We start from the raw sequence: 16,392 nt of genomic DNA, 5'->3' as shown, positions 1-16,392 counted from the left end.
GCACATCTCTCTTGTGACTATCAAGAAAAAATATATTTCTAACCTGAAAACCCCAAGGGTAAAATAAAGTTCAACAAAAGTGCAAACTAAGGTGAAAATGGGTGAATTTTTTTTTTTTTTTGGTGCCAATTCGTTTTAAATTAAAAATATATAATCCTGAAACTGGTCACCAATTCTTTTTTTTAAAGTTCTTATTGTGCTTACTTTGGCAGCACATATACTCAAGTTCTTATTAATTAGATTCATTTGCTAGGGCTACCATAACAAAATACCACAGATCGGGTGGCTTAAACAACAGAAATTTATTTTCTTACTTTCTGGAGGCTGGAAGTCCAAGATCAAGATTTTGGCAGGGCTGGTTTCTTGTGAGGCCTCTCTCCTTGGTTTGTAGATGACAGTCTTCTCCCTGTGTCTTTACATGGTCTTCCCTCTGTGTGTCTCTGTCCTAATCTCGTCTCATAAGGACATATATTGAATTAGGGCCCACTCATACCTTATTTTACCTAACTTACCTCCTTCCATGCCCTATCTCTAAATACAGTCACATTCGGAGGTACTGGGGATTTGAATTTCAACATATGTCTACTGAACTTCAACGTGTGACACAATTCAGTGCATTAACATTAATTGTGATTTATACTTCAAGTCCCTTCCTGAACTAAAAACCAACATGTCTTAAGAGTAAATACAGTATAGAATGTATAAATATGTAAATGCTATATAGAAAACAAAGAAAAAGGATGTCAAATGTTATTCCATCTGAAATGCGTATCATCCCTTTCCTTTACTTTTTATCCTTGATAATGGAATGGTAAAGACCACACCGCTTTTAGCTTATAAACTACGTCTTTATCCTATGCCCACCCCTCTCCATAAGTCTGAAATCAATTATTTGATGTGTAACTAAGAAATTTTTAATATTCAGAACTATTCTTCTTAGTGAAAGAATTATCACTTTGTAAGACATTATCTGGATAATCCCAATGCAAGTTAAATCAGCTAACATCATACATTGTTAAGCAGCATGTGACTTGAGTATGTAAGAACTTCACTATCAAAAACCATTTCAAAGGACTTCGACAGAAGTTACTTTAAAAAAAAATAGTTACTAGAATGCTCTACTAGGCATTCTATATGTTGACTTGTCAAGAAAAAATAAAGACAACAGAATACTTCTACTACATGGTGTGTGTCTGGACATCAGAAAAATTTAAGATTTCGTCATTTACTTATCTATAAACACAGACCAAATTAGGAAACAGACCAAGTAACAAAAATTACACCATGGTTTTTTTTTGTCAAAAGATATCTAAATTACAATGAATTGAATGATGACCTATGAACCTCAAATGTTTTGTTATACAGGAGGTATTAATTTTAAGCAGCAAAGAAATGTCACCATTTGTTATATTTCTACAAGTTAAGTACTTAGAATCCTGATTGCTGCTCTCACTTTAGAATATAAGGTCCATAACATGAAAGATTTTGTCTGTTTTGTCTGTTTTGTTCATAGCTCTATCTTGGCACCTAGAGAATGCCTGGTATAGGTAGGTCCTTGGTAAACGAGAAAAGTATTTTGAATAGATTGCACATATCAAACAGGTATGAATGAAGAATGTCTATAATAAAATATTTTTAGGGAGAAAAAAACTCACTCAATATATACACCCAATGAGTGTTGCCTATTTAAGTCATCATCTTGGGTAAGTAGTATTTGTATACCTTATTTCTATTATTTAAAATAATTCTGAAACTCTACTTCTAAGATTATTTTAGAAACTGCGTAAAAAATCCGTTCCTTTACCTTTATGTAATTTTTGACCCCAAAATATCAGTCAGCTCAAACAACTTCCCCTCCACATTTACTGGAAAGCAAATTGTGGGGCATTTCCAAAAATAAGGACTTTACTTAAGAACAAATACTTCATATCCCAAACCAGTGGTCCACTGAACAACACTGCCTGCACTATAGCCAGGTTTGAAATAGGTCTGTTGGAGATTTAATCTTTCAACTCGACATACTGAGGCCTTTTCAAATACTCCTTAAAAATTATGACTCCCATGATCTGTCGCCGTGTATGAATGAAGTAAGTGTGATTATATGTAATGATCTAAATTTATAAATGAACTTGATGTCCATAAAGCATATGAATTTGATGTCCATAAACACCTGCAATTCCAAATATATGAATCTATTTTAAAAAGAATATCTGTAGTCTTCCTAGTCAACATTTAATTTTGCATTTATTTTCTGATGACTACTAAACTATATTTTATCATAAAAATTTAGCTACATATATTCCATTGTTAATTATCAGTTTTGCTGCTGAACATTCAAACATTTTTTCCTCAGATATCAAGAGTCTTTTTTATTCACTGTAAGTAATTAGGTAAAAAAAACAATTTATTTAAGAAATGATGAGGCTTTCAAACAATGTTTAACATTAATAAACCAACACTGATTTATTGTTTTCTGATAGTTTAGAAAGACTGTATAATTACTTCCTAGACAGTTCCTTTGTAGCAATGTCCAGCACAATGACTTACACATAACAGAAGCCTGAAAAATAGTTACGGAATTAATAATAACAATTTAATAAAAAGAAAATCTCTGATACTAACCATTTAAAAATCATGCATCTTCTCCTCTATCCACCTCTTTGCTCTTTATAAAAGTGGGTTTTTACCCTTCAAAATGAAATCAATAAATCTTTTAGAAAATTCAGTGAAAACTATGAACCCTTTCCCAAAAAAAACCAAATATAGCCACAGACATGTACACATATTCTAGGAGTGCTTAGACCTCTTGGGGGTATGGACCCTGAGTTAAGAAGTAACATTTTATAATATATCCCTGCATGTAAGTATATCCATATTTGCATAACTATATTTGAGATAAGCTCTATGCAAATGATATTATGCCTTTAAATTATCTTATTGCATAAGCTCTGTTGGAGAGTCAACTTTTGTGAACACATCCTGTTTTAGAGCTCATTTGGCTCCCTGTGGTATTAATTTACTCTATAATAAATGACCCACATACTGGAAAGTCAAATTTGAGTCTAACAAACTCCTTTAAGTGGTAGGGGTAAGAAGTAAGAGAAAGGTAAAAAAAAAAAAAAAGCAGCTAGAAATAGGTGGTAATGGGGAAAATAGGTGCTCACAAGAAGATGTCAGTATATCAAAGGAAAAAAATTGATGATATACTTAATCTACTTTATAATTTTAACTAATTGAGGCAAGGGAAGAGAAATGTGAATCAGTGAAAAAAAAAAATGCTACGAAATAAAGGAACAATGGAATCTCTGTACACTGTACTAGCTCCATCATCTAGGAGCTGCAGGAACACAGTTGTAGATAAGTAACTGAAAGATGGGGAAAAGTATCTCCAACACAACTAATGAATTTCCAAAGCATCTGACATCTTGAGAGTGGCCGAATTTTTATTTCCCAAGACAAACCACTCAAGCTGCAACTTGAAGATAAAACTTTTTAAAGAGTTTCAAAGTGTACTTTCACATTAAGGAATGTAGGCTTTTCTCTTCCAAGTCACAGAAATAAATCTTGAAAATACTCATCAAATTCTTCTTCCCTATTTAAAGAAAAAGTACATATATTGATTAAAATCGACTATTAGAGAAAAAAATTACTAGGTGACGCATTATATGAGATTAAAAATATTTTAAATCAACATATTTGCTGCATATATCAACCTATTTCATAATTCAGCCATCAAGTAATTCTTAGCTTCTATAATAATCATAACTTTACCCACACTGATTAAAGTTAAAATGTTTTGTATGTTGGAATCTCTCCCTAAATGTATTTATGACCTAAGATTTTACTTTGATGTACTCTGTAAAATGTCATTGCTTTCCTTTACTTTTCCAGTTATCTTTATAATTTCTCTGTTAATTCTCATATCAAATTATAGCCTGATCAAGAAATAAATAAAAAAGAAACTATTTTAAGGAAAAATATAAATCTTACTCCTAGAAGTGGGAAAAATATGCTTAGGCCGCAAGTTTTTATTACTAAGAGAATAGAAATTATGTAATTGTAGCAAGTAAAAATTATGTCTAAAACAAAGAACAGAACTCTGAAAGGAGATATTATATTATAATGTGTTAAAATACTATGAAAACTGCAAAGTAAGTATTAAATAAATATTAGTGCTAGGAGTCAGAGTGATACAGTGGAAATGGCACAGGTTTTCAAGTCAGACAAGTGTTTAAGTCCTAGCTCTGTCACTTATTAGCCGGGTGAGCAAGTTACTTAACTTCTCTTGCCTCAGTTTCCTTTTCTGTAAAATGGAGAACATTACATATCCTCATAGAGTTGCTGTAAGGATTAAATATATGCAGTGTTGCTTTTCTTCCTTCTGGGAACAGGGAATCAAGCTGAAAAAATTCAGTCTATCAGTCTCTTTAGACAACACTCTTTTAGATCAGAGATTCACAATGGAATTCCATCATTTGGTCTTAAATAATTGTGAATGCATAAAGCCATCACGACCACGTTTAAACTAAGAAACAATTTAATTACAGAATCAGATAAAGTTGATTTAAGAATTATCTGCATTTTGGCATTCCCCATGCTACAGTCCCTCTTCCCTAGCATGACAGCAAAATGTAGTAGAATTTTTAAAGTTGTTCTAAGAATATATAAAATTAGCTGAATCTCTGTGTGGACTCAGATGTTCAGTACTTGATCAACGTCAAGTTTTTATAAGGTCACAAAGAGTTTTGGATTATGAAAGCCTTCTTAGGATTTACTCATGTATCTTTATTGCCTAAAAAGATAAGATCTATTCTGCCATGTTCAGCTGTAAAGCCATCTAAGAGAAAGTTATATGGATGAAAGTTTAGTCAATAATTTAAGATATAGCAATATTCTATTTACAGCAATAACTTTTTAATAATGTGATGTATAATGACCACATTTGGGAACTCTGTGGCTAAAATAAGTAAATAAAAAGGTTAAAGATCACAGAAAAAAAATAATTTTGTTTAAAAAGCCTCTTTCCAACATACTTGAATTCTGGTACACTGAGAACATATCATATAATTAGCAAGATGTTATATAATCAGCTTAAGTTAGTGAATTATGACTGATTTAATAGTCTCTTTCTATTATGAACCATTATGCCGAGGGACTAACAAAATGGGACTAAAATTTATTTGAGCAATTATAGTTGTATTGTACCAAGGTACTTTACATTCTTTATTTCATTAAAACTTCAGAATAAACTCTATGCAGTAGGTATTATTTTATCTCTTCTAACAGATAAAAGTTCAAGTGGTGAACATCCCAATATATGACAAGAACTAATAACATTCCAGCCACATCCAGACAGTTCTTCCAAACCATAACACAGAACAATTCATGCACTGAGTTGTCTTTGGAGGCTAAGATGGGTGTTGGCAAGTCAACTTTTACACCTGTATATGTCTTCAAGGAGCTCCCCTGTACAGGTTTATGATAAATAGAATATCATGGATAGACCGGTCTGGAAGCTAGTAAACAACCCTTCTTTGAAAGATTCTAAGCAAAAACCAGAAAGTCTTCTGTTAACGTGAGCTGAGGAAAGATTTATTCACCAAGAGGAAGCTAGACAAATTGGCTGTTTATGGTGACAACGACTGCTGGGGATAAATTCTGATCTTACCAGGCTATGTAGTCCTTGGCATTAAACAGTCATTCATGATGATAAGTTTTTTCATTAACTGTTATCAAGAATGGCTGTAGTCATAGCTTCCTAAGGGCATGTATTATCTATTAATATAAGAACTTACTGTGATTTTTCATCAGTCTCTGGTAGTGGGCCCTTCCAAAGTTCAGATTCTGAAGTACTTTCTTTCTCATCAGGGTTTCCTGTTCATTTAAAAGAGATTTTTTTTTTTAATGTATTATATTTAAAATACTTTTTGAACTACCAATGCAATTAAATTAACTTCAGATTTAACTGCAGGTTAGCTTCAACTTTTATGGAAATTCACTCTTACAGATCAATAATTTATTTTTAAAAGTAAATAAGTAAGCTGAGATATACCAATGTCAACAAAAAGACCATGGATTTAAAGTCTTATGGAAAATCTCCCTAAGTCGCACTGAGGTAAAGTAGCAATTCCACTATTAACTCTTATAAAGGAATGATCCCTTGCAATATATGTGGTAGTCTTTGATTTAGTTTCTTATTTTTATTGATCATACAGAAGACATGCAGGTTAAGATTTTTGTAGAGAGTATATTTATATTAGGATCAAGACCTCAGGCAGTGAAGTAGTATGTAGGGACCGCTATGAAAAAAAATTGTCAGCCATTTAAAAAAATTAATGTTGATTACATTAATGAGAAGAGGCCTTTTCCAGTGAAGAAAGAGGCATGTCATACATTGTTAGGAGTAAAAATTCTGTAAACTTTTTATTGAGAAAATTCTGGCAATATAGATTAGCTTAGAATGTATATACCTTTTGACCAGTCATGCTGTTTTTAGGAATTTAATTATTTACTTGAAATAAATAAGTACCTCAGATATATGTACTTATATGTCCGTTGTATAATAACAAAAAAAAAAACAACCAACATCTCTACCAATTAGGGATTAAGATTAGTTAAATAAAAACTATATAGCTGTTAAAAAAAAAAAACAACAACACCTTAGCATAATCTGTATGTATTACCATGGAAAAATATCCATGCTATATCAAATTTTTAAAAAGTTACAGAAAGCATACATAGTATAATCTAATTTATGGTTACATTACATATACCTATATATAGGTATACAATATAGTATTATATATGTATGTATATGTATGTACGCATATGTATTATAAGTTTGCAAATCAACCAAATTTAGTGATTATATTACTTGTGGGCCTAGGATATTTTTACTTTCTATTTTAAGAATTTCCAATTTTTTTTTGTATTTTAAACAATGATCATGTTTTATCTTTAAGAATCAGTAAAAACATAAAGATACTTCTATTTTTAAAATATAACAAAATATAGACATGTTTCCAATGAATCACCCTGCAGTAGTCAAATAAAAATTATCAAATACTGAAAAATGTATTAGGAGGCAATAAAATTATCCCACAAAGTAATTACATTAGCAAATAAGTCCTTTCCAATAATGACCATTATTTAGTCTAAAAATGAACTGATACAAATTTGTCTTGTCAATATAGAATATCAATACAGAATGTCCCTTAGTTAAACACAACACAAAAATAAAACAACCCTGATATGCCACAGTGGTTCTAGTCTTTTACCTGTTGGACTTTGATCCTTGAATCAACATGCACGTCTGAACTTTGGTCCTAACTGATTCCATTCTGGCACAAATGCTAACAAAAAAAGATGGCAAAAAAAAAAAAAAAAAAAAAGGCGGGGAAGGAGGGTATTTCTAACAATCTACATACAAAGATGATAAAATTATAAAGCCTTGGGAACAAGATTCCCACTCAATGACAGCCAGTGTCCCAAACTGAATATGAGAGAAGAAAGACTTAAAAGTCTTATTTTTATGAAAAAGAAAACACAGAAAATGAGGTATGCCCCTCCCTACTACCAGAAGTTTGACCTGGCTGAGGAGTGGTAAGGAGACTTAGGGTTATTTCTGGAAGATGGAGGAAGATCAAGAGGACTGGGAGGAGGACAGTGGAAGGGAGAAGGAAGAGTAAATGAAAGAATGAATATAAATAAATCAAGGCTTTTACTCAAAAAGCTTTTGAATAATGAAAAATTGGAATTGGAAAAGAACAATTTTTTTTCTACATTGTATAGGACTTTACATCTCTCATTGGCTATGTATTGTTAGAAATGGATAAACTAAAATAATATTTCTTGTATTACCCTGTGTATGCTGTGTGTGTGAGTGTGTGTGTGTGTGTGTGTGTGTGTGTATACACTATTTCATCCTCTGAGAGCATAAGTGTACCAGTCTCATGCCTGTTCTAGAAACTGTCACTATATTTCATCTAATTTAGGAGAAGGACTTGCTGATAAATTAGGATTCACATAGTGAGAAAGGAAGTGTCAGTGCTTTAAGACACTTCAAATATGCTGAAAACAAAATTGGTATAAACTAAATAATTTATAAGGAGTATGTTGTACTCCTAAATTAGAGGGCTGCCTCGATTCCTTCTTCATTAAATTTGTAAACAATATCTTTAATTTTCCATTTGACTATTTTCTCAGTACAAAAGTTCTGATTGTTGAACACTTAAAAATCTTCCTTAAGAATTATACTAAAATGTTAATGTTTACATTTGAACGGTGGGATTTGGAGTAATTACTAAAATTTTTCCTGACTTTGCCATAGTAAATATATATTACTTTAAAATTAGAAAAAAAAAATTCTTTAATTTCTTTTTTAAAAAGATTTTTATTAAAATATAGCAAATGTATAATATTGTATTAGTTTCAGGTGTAAAAAAAAAATTCTTAAGTTTATAAATTTCCAAATAAGCCTAGAAATCTTAAATTTCTGAATTTCTATCAAATTACTCCAGAAATTATAAAATGAATTAGATATGCTGTTGAAGTACGCTTTATTCTTAGGCCCTAAGCCTATGCAAAGTATTTAAGAAATTCAACATTGTATTACTGTTGAGATGCGAGGGTACTGTTTGTTACATCACAAATGGATGGCCCCTCATGGACCCACAGGAGATTCTGTTCACGAAACTCTGCCTGAAAAAAAGCTAAATACCTGCGAGCTCTCTTTATCAGATGGGTACAATTAATCATTCTACTGGGAGTTTCCTTCTTTGGTTTGTCAGGAAGAACAGTGATAAATTTGTGATCTACTTTCACAATTATGCAGGATTTTTTGGTAAACATTTTTCTATATTACTTTTAGCTTTACTTTTCTATTCTCTTATTTTTCCATTATTCTGATTTCACCTTTAAAAAAAATCTTATTTTATTATATATAGTTTTGTAAGTCATTATGAATACTTTATGGAATGTTGCAAGGAAAAATATTAAAATCTGTAGCAAATATTCAATAAAATCCAGTCTGGTTTGATCCAATCTTTTCAAATCCATAGGACTTATTCCAACTTCATTCCTGTTTCTCTTCCTTCATATTGTATAATGTAAAACTAAAATATGTACCTATTGTATTCACTGAAAAAAATGTTTTTGCTCTTAAGAAACTTTTAAATGTTCTAAATTGGGGGAGAAATCATATACATTTGGTCTTCTTTCTATGCTTTTTCTCATGTAATACAAAAACAAAAAATAATTTATATCAGAGCAAGTCACAATTCATGGAAAACCCAAACTGCAAATAACTTGAATCTATTTTTATTAAAGAAAGAAATACTTGATACTTACTATTTACAGAATTTTCTGATTTCTTTGACGATGAATGTCCTGAAAAGAAAACAGCACTGTTTTGTTAAGAATCATCTCGCAGTGGTGCAACACGAGAATTCTCCCCCATACTCTAGTTCCCTTTGTAATCTTACAGTAAAGCACTTCACTGTTCTAATCATTTGTGTTTCTTAGACCTCTCTGCCTAATTAAAATGTTAGGTTCTTTTAGACAGGGATATTTTATGCTCTCATATGGCTTGGAATACCTACCTAACATAAAGCTTAAAAAATAACATCTGTAAAAAAATCTGTTACGGAAACAACAACAAAAACCCAACCCATAGCTTAGCTATAATATAACCAATATTTTACCTATAGAGAAGTTCAACATCTGAAAACAGTTTACAAATAAACACTCATTTTTCATAATACTTTTCCAAAGATCATTACAAGTGATAATTAGTAATCAGTAACTGAAAAATCACACATAAAATTGTTATAAAACAAAAAATTTCAGTTCTACAGGGGTTATCCAATGAAGGAAATGAAAAAGTACTGAAGATCTATTTTTTAAAATTTATTTTATTAGTTTCAAGTATACAGTACATTGGTTAGACATTTATATAGTTTATAAAACAATCCCCCCTAATTGCTCTTTCTTTCTTCCGGCTTTCCACCTAGCCATTACATTATGAATATCTATTAATGTAATTTTAAAAAATCATCACTATATACAATCTCCTGCAATAAGACCCTAAGGGGAGATATTTATGAAGGCTGATAAATCAAAAAAGGGCAAATAATAATAGATGGAGAGTAACGATTCCTCCAACCTCCCTGGACAGGCAGTCTCATAAACCAAAGCTGTCCACATGAATGGCCCTTTTAAGGCGAAAGAGGGTGTGAGAACTACAAGGTAAAAAAAAAGAAAGCCAAGGCCTGGACTGCAGTGATTACTTGTTATTGTTTCTTCACTCTTCCTTATTTCCTACTCATCAGACAGCAAATAAAACAAAGCTAAGCTTCTGGTGGCAAAAGAAACGCATTTCTGCTCTGTCATGTGAGGAACATGATACCTGCTTCCAAATATCTATATGTGAAAAAGAGGTTAGGCTTACTGTGGAGGCCTAAGGACATAATTGGAACTACAGGGAAGAAGCTGTAGGTTTGGGCTAAATGTTAAGTGAAACCTGCTAGCAATTACGACTACTGAAACATAAAGGAGTATTTTGGAGAGTATTGGGTTCCTTTTCCCTGGAGGTGTTGAAGCAAAAGCAGAACAAGTATAGAGCTTCTCAAACTTTATTGTCCATATGAATCATCCAGTAATTATAATACAGGAGATCTGAGAGAGTCTGAGATTGCACATTTCTAACAAGATCCCAAGAATAATGTCAGAGGACCATATTTTGAAAGGCAAAACCACAGAATATCTTTTCAATCAAGATTCCATGGCTGATCACTGATGTTCCTTTCAACACTGAGAAACTGGCTGAATTCACTGATTCACTTATTCCCCTAACATTTATTGAATGCCTACTATGTTGAGTAAGCACTGCTCTTAAGAATTAGAGATAAATTAAACAAGTCACAAAGGCCTTTCCCTAACAGAAAACAAATTATTCCAAGGGTGAAACGTATTTTCAAAGGAGAAGTGCAGGGTATGAAATGTATCACAGATTACTACTCAAGTTTGGGCCAAATTAAGATGGGGTACAACCCCATCCATGATCCCCGGTACTCAGCGACCTAATTATCTGTTCTAAAGGTACTGAATAAACTTTTACAAGGTAGGGATTAGTTTTTTAATCTGAAATATGCAGATTAATACAGTATCATACTATGATATGAATGCAATGATATTACATAATACAATAATGAATACAACAAAATTTTCAAACATAAAAATTATAAAAACAGTAAAATACATGAAGTATTTTACTAGCACATGAGGATAAATATTTTTAAAAATTCATGAGATTTGTTAATTAAAATGTATTTTGGAGTTAGGAAATGATTAAGACAAAAAGGTATTCTACTTTAAATACTATTTCTCAATAAATAATAGAATAACAGTATTTTCCACTCACTATCTATCAATTTTACCAAGTGATACTAAATGCTTAAATATATTATGATATACAAGAAGAAATAAAAATGTACACAAGAATGTAACATATCCAATGATCTTCATCGCTGGAGAAAGGGAGCCCTCTCTTGTCCAAGTATTATGTTAACAGTGGCCTGAATCTAATTCAGTCTGCCATTATCTATCTAATTTAAGTCTGATTCACTCTAAATTATAGCCAATCTGACTCTATTATGGACTGAAAAAGCAACTAGCAGTAACCTTCATAAAAGCTAACTATGTGGCAAGCATTATGCAAACTTCTTATATGCATTACCTCATTTCAACTTCTGAACAATCTTATGAGCTAGGTACTATTCTCATGACCATTTTACGCATAAAGAAATGAAGGCTTAGAAAGCTTAAGGATAATGAAAAACTAAGTAGCTGACTAATGGATTTGAATTTAATAATTGTTTACTAAGTACATGTACATGGCACCATGCTAAGTTTTGAGGATACATTATATCAATCTCTATGATTTTAAGAAGCTCATAAACTAGTGAGAAAATCACAGATCATGATATTTGAAATTGTAGTGTTATAATTTTATACTGATTTATAGATTATGTACTGTTTTACAGTATTCAAAGTACTTTTCACATTCTTATTTGATTCTCCACAATAAGCTCAAGCAATACAGAGGCCAGGTATTCACATCACCCTTACTTACATGAGGAAAGTAAAACTCACAGTAACAAGTCTTTAAGTGACAAGCCAGGAATTAGAAGGCTGTTAACAATATTATACCATCTGCCAAAAATGAATTAATACCAACCTTTTTCTTGAAACTCTTGTAGTTAGTACTATAAGTTTATGTCTAAATTCTCCAACCAGATTTCTTTCAACTACTATAAAACAGAATTCTAAATGCACTCAGCAATGAAATTCTGCATTTTAAACATATGGCTGATTACATTTCATATTCAGTAATGTGAGTAGATATTATATTTTAATTCTCTTTTACCTTTATCCTTTTTCTTAGAGGTTTCGTCTGCAGAAGACAATCTGGATTTCTTATGTGATGACTCTTCACAATCTTTTTTGATTTTATCTTTTCTTTTTTTTGACTTGACTTCTTTTCGCCTTTTTGTTGAACAACAAAATTAAAGTTAACTTTTTCAACTGACTTTTACAAGAAATAAAAACCAACGAGTAAAAAAAATCAAATCAGTTAAAGCACTTATTTTTAAAAAATAATTTACGTAACAGGGAACCCTTAAATGAGTCTGTAAATATTTTAGATTAGTATACTATTTATGACTATTCTGTAAGATAAGGAAGCCTTAACACTGACAAATTATTATTTTTTTAAGCTCTGTATACAAACCTTAGTAAATATAAATCATAGTTTTACTCACTTCCTCCTTTTTATATTCTATCACTTAGCCAATTACAATCAACAAATGAACAAACAAAAAAACAAACTCACAGACAACAGAATGGTGGTTACTAGAGGGAACAGGAGTGAAGAGGAAGAGGAAGATAGTGAAGGGAAGACTAGACTCAGGGTGGTAAGCACACAATAAAGCATACAGATGTTACAATATAAAGTTGTACAACTAAACTTTATACAATGTTATTAACCAATGTTGCCCTAATAAATTTAAAAACAAAAGTTAAAATATAAAAAATTACGAAAACAAATTTCATTTCCCTCCACATAATTCACATCTATCTACACTTTAAAAAAACACATACGATAAGAAGAAACCACTGTAACAGTTCTAAAACACCAATAAATAGAAAATTCTTCCTTTAAGAATAAAGTAATATAGTAAAGGTATGATGGGATGAAGATGGAAGAGCTTATTGTTAACTCATACGTCTACTTTAGACCATATATCCGTTCATTGCTGTAGCTTTATCTCTTCTAGGCCAGGCTTACAAGGTTGTCAGTACCATGAGTGGCAAGCAATTGATTTTAATTGGTTAAAAAAAGAAACACTAAGTAGGAAAAGGTAATAATGCTTAAAGTGGGACAGGGAAGGAAGATGGAGAGATAACAGAGAGGATTACTTTCAAGAAACCTTTAAATTAAGGTACTTGTGCCACATAATACTATATAAGAATCACTTTTTCTCATAAGAATCATTTCAATTTTGAAAGGAAACTCAGTCAAGGTTAAATAAACACGTCTGGTATTGTTCGGTATCATTGATGGAGAAGGGAAACAAAGGTTTAAGCTATTCTAGTAATCGAAAAAATTCTGCTAATTTTAAAAATTAAAAAATCATCAATTATATGCAGACACATTCTAACTTATTCACTCGATATGTAGACACATTCTCACTTATTCACGCAGAGCCTGATTTTAACATTTGAAATGAGTATAAAGGGGTATAATTCTTTGTAAAAACAGCAAACCTCAATTAAAACACTGTTTAAATGAGACAGAAGAATCACTTTATGAAGACCTGCTTTATAACAGTTTCTAAGAATATTATGATATCTGAATATTTACCTCAAACTAGAAATTCTAGCATCTATCCACCACCTTGCACAGGGTTTCACATTTAAAATTGCTTGGCTGGAGTGGTGAACTTCCAGTTCCCTCATTTATACAGTCATATAGTAATGCTGGATATTCTATATAGTCAACTAATTAAAACTATCAACCACTCAAGTCTATGTTTAGACATCTAGTGCAGGTAAATGACTATATCTAAGACTACTAAATACTAAACATTAACAATAGCATTTTAAAAGATATTACCTGTGATGAAAATTTAATTTAAAGGAACATTCTTGGCATAACCCTAAAGAGAAAAAGTGAGATTGCTGAATTTTAATAACTGCATTGCTACTCTACTTAGCTACTCTAATATCATAAGTTCCCATTTTTCCTTACATTCTTTTACTATGAAGAGAAACAAATAATCTGAAGAAAGCAATCTAATTCTCACCACCTCAAAAAACACATACATATAATAAAAATGATGTCAGAATGCTTGAGGAATTGAAATTCTAACATTACCTTAGAAATATGTGCTGTCAATTTATTCTAAAAGCAAACTGTTTCACGGACAGCATTAATGCATATCTCACACCAAAGATATTTAATATCAGTAGTGTAGGTAGTCATTTCCCCCAGAAGTACTCTAAGAGTTTTCGAATGGAAAAGAGCTTTTCAAAAAGATCCACGACTGTGGCCTCTCTCCTTTTGCCTTAATTTTGGTTCACACTAGTTGACTTTTCCTCATGAGCACTTCCAGGAGGAACTGACACCAGTCTGTATTGGTGTGTGTTAAACAGCATATGGGGGAATTCATGACATCTTTCTATAGTGGAGGGCACATTTATTTAGGACTCTGAGAAGGTTGTTAACATGATGGAGAGAAGAAGCTGACACATAATATTAGCTTAGGAAAAAAAATAAAGAATGACTGACAGATTCTAAAACATAAAGAGAAATTACTATGTTCTGGGGTATAATCCTAAGATTTTAAGACTGATATGAAGAATAGTTATGCCATCTAAATTTTTCTCTATTGACACAAAGAGAGTGTACATATTTAGTACCCCCATCACAACAATACGGCCAGCAGCTAATGTGAGATTTTACATGGCCTTTTCTGATGCTGTGCATCTCACTCTGCACTGGTGACATTCTCGAGTTAACGGGGAGAGGTCTTCTCTTTACAAACTATCAGTATACATTTGGCATTGGAACTATTTCACCTAAATGTCACATAATGCTAGTAATATAACTTTTAGGCTCAAAAGTTCTCTGCTACTTTGGGAAGCTCTGAGAAAAAGAGCACTTATTGGAAGATAACATTAAAATTTTTGAATTGAATCTTGAATTAGTCTATATATTTAAAATCTAAATTATGAGTTAAACTTTGAAGAAATCAATCATATTCCCACCTGAAGTCAACTTACTTAATTTAACAAGTGCATTTCTCTTTTCACCATGCTCAATATAACCAAAATTAACTTCCCAACTCTTTAAGCCCTCTTTTTTATCACAATATTTATTTCCACAGAAAAACTGGCCTGCAAAAAAGAAAAGAATATTAGCTATGATAGTTGGTGACAATTTTTATCTATACAATCTGGTATTATCTCTGAAATTTACTCTTAACATACATAAATTCTTAGTTCTGCAAAGTCAGCATTAAAAAACAACTAATCACAGTAATTATAATATACTCAACAAATGTGTATACAAGTATCAAATTAAAGAACTGAATGAATGAACTGTTTAAAAAAAATTAGTCACAGATTTCTTGCTCAATAGATAGATCAACTAATTACAGAGTTTTAGTGACTTCCTGTTAGAGAATCGTACACTTTGAAAAATGGGAATACTAAGAATGTACTCACTAATGTCCTAAAAGAGTAAATATATTTTCCAGATTAAACGCACTTACATCTGGGTGAATTCTTTTCAATATTTAAAATATAAAATTGATCAAAGTTAATATTGTTAAGTATTAACATAATGGCATTTATTTTAAGTAGCAGCATAAAATGGCATTTAAAGCACATTTTAAAATGCTAACATTTGGAGATGAAGTAGAATAATCAAACTCCATGCTCTAAATTTTTAGATTCTAAAACCAATACCACATTACCATGTCCATTGTATATTAAAACCTTCCACAAATAAGGACTATTACCGATACTCAAAGGGGGAAGGGGGGGGCTATTCAACAATTATTAACTTTGATAGAAAAAAAAAAATCAAACTTTTATTTGTATAAACAAATAATCTCAATAACTACACCAACAGGAACAAAACTGAACTTTTCATAAAAAAGAAATTATCAAAATGAATTTTGTAACTATCAGTCCAAAAGACTGGTAACTTTTTTAAATTGACATTTTAAAAATTCATTACAAATGAATACTTCATTAAATCTGTACATGTTTGGTAATGGTTCTATTGTTAAAACAGAAATAAAATTATAACTTTATAAATTACAGCAA

The 16,392-nt window shown here is 31.2% G+C and overlaps 1 protein-coding gene across 5 annotated transcripts in view; it reads right to left on the bottom strand.

The window, feature by feature from the left end:
* Positions 1–2,437: 2,437 nt before the first annotated feature.
* Positions 2,438–16,392, bottom strand: part of LOC102893306 (protein FRA10AC1) — a 26,326-nt gene continuing 12,371 nt past the window's right edge. For 4 of the 5 annotated variants that reach the window (XM_015600008.2, XM_025042326.1, XM_025042325.1 and 1 more), the window contains 6 exons: positions 15,343–15,456; positions 14,174–14,216; positions 12,425–12,543; positions 9,349–9,387; positions 5,796–5,874; positions 2,438–3,592 (listed from right to left, as the gene is read on the bottom strand). In XM_015600008.2, the coding sequence (XP_015455494.1) occupies positions 3,550–3,592; positions 5,796–5,874; positions 9,349–9,387; positions 12,425–12,543; positions 14,174–14,216; positions 15,343–15,456 (437 nt within the window). In that variant the 3' untranslated portion in view covers positions 2,438–3,549. The remainder of the gene's footprint in view (positions 3,593–5,795; positions 5,875–9,348; positions 9,388–12,424; positions 12,544–14,173; positions 14,217–15,342; positions 15,457–16,392) is intronic. The other variant, XR_003044289.1, reaches the window with a different exon arrangement.

Source organism: Pteropus alecto, unplaced genomic scaffold (genome assembly GCF_000325575.1).
Source record: "Pteropus alecto unplaced genomic scaffold, ASM32557v1 scaffold88, whole genome shotgun sequence".
In the NCBI taxonomy this organism is placed as follows: Eukaryota; Metazoa; Chordata; class Mammalia; order Chiroptera; family Pteropodidae; genus Pteropus; species Pteropus alecto.
The sequence above is the reverse complement of the archived record's forward strand: the minus strand, read 5'-3'. Positions and strand labels throughout refer to the sequence as shown.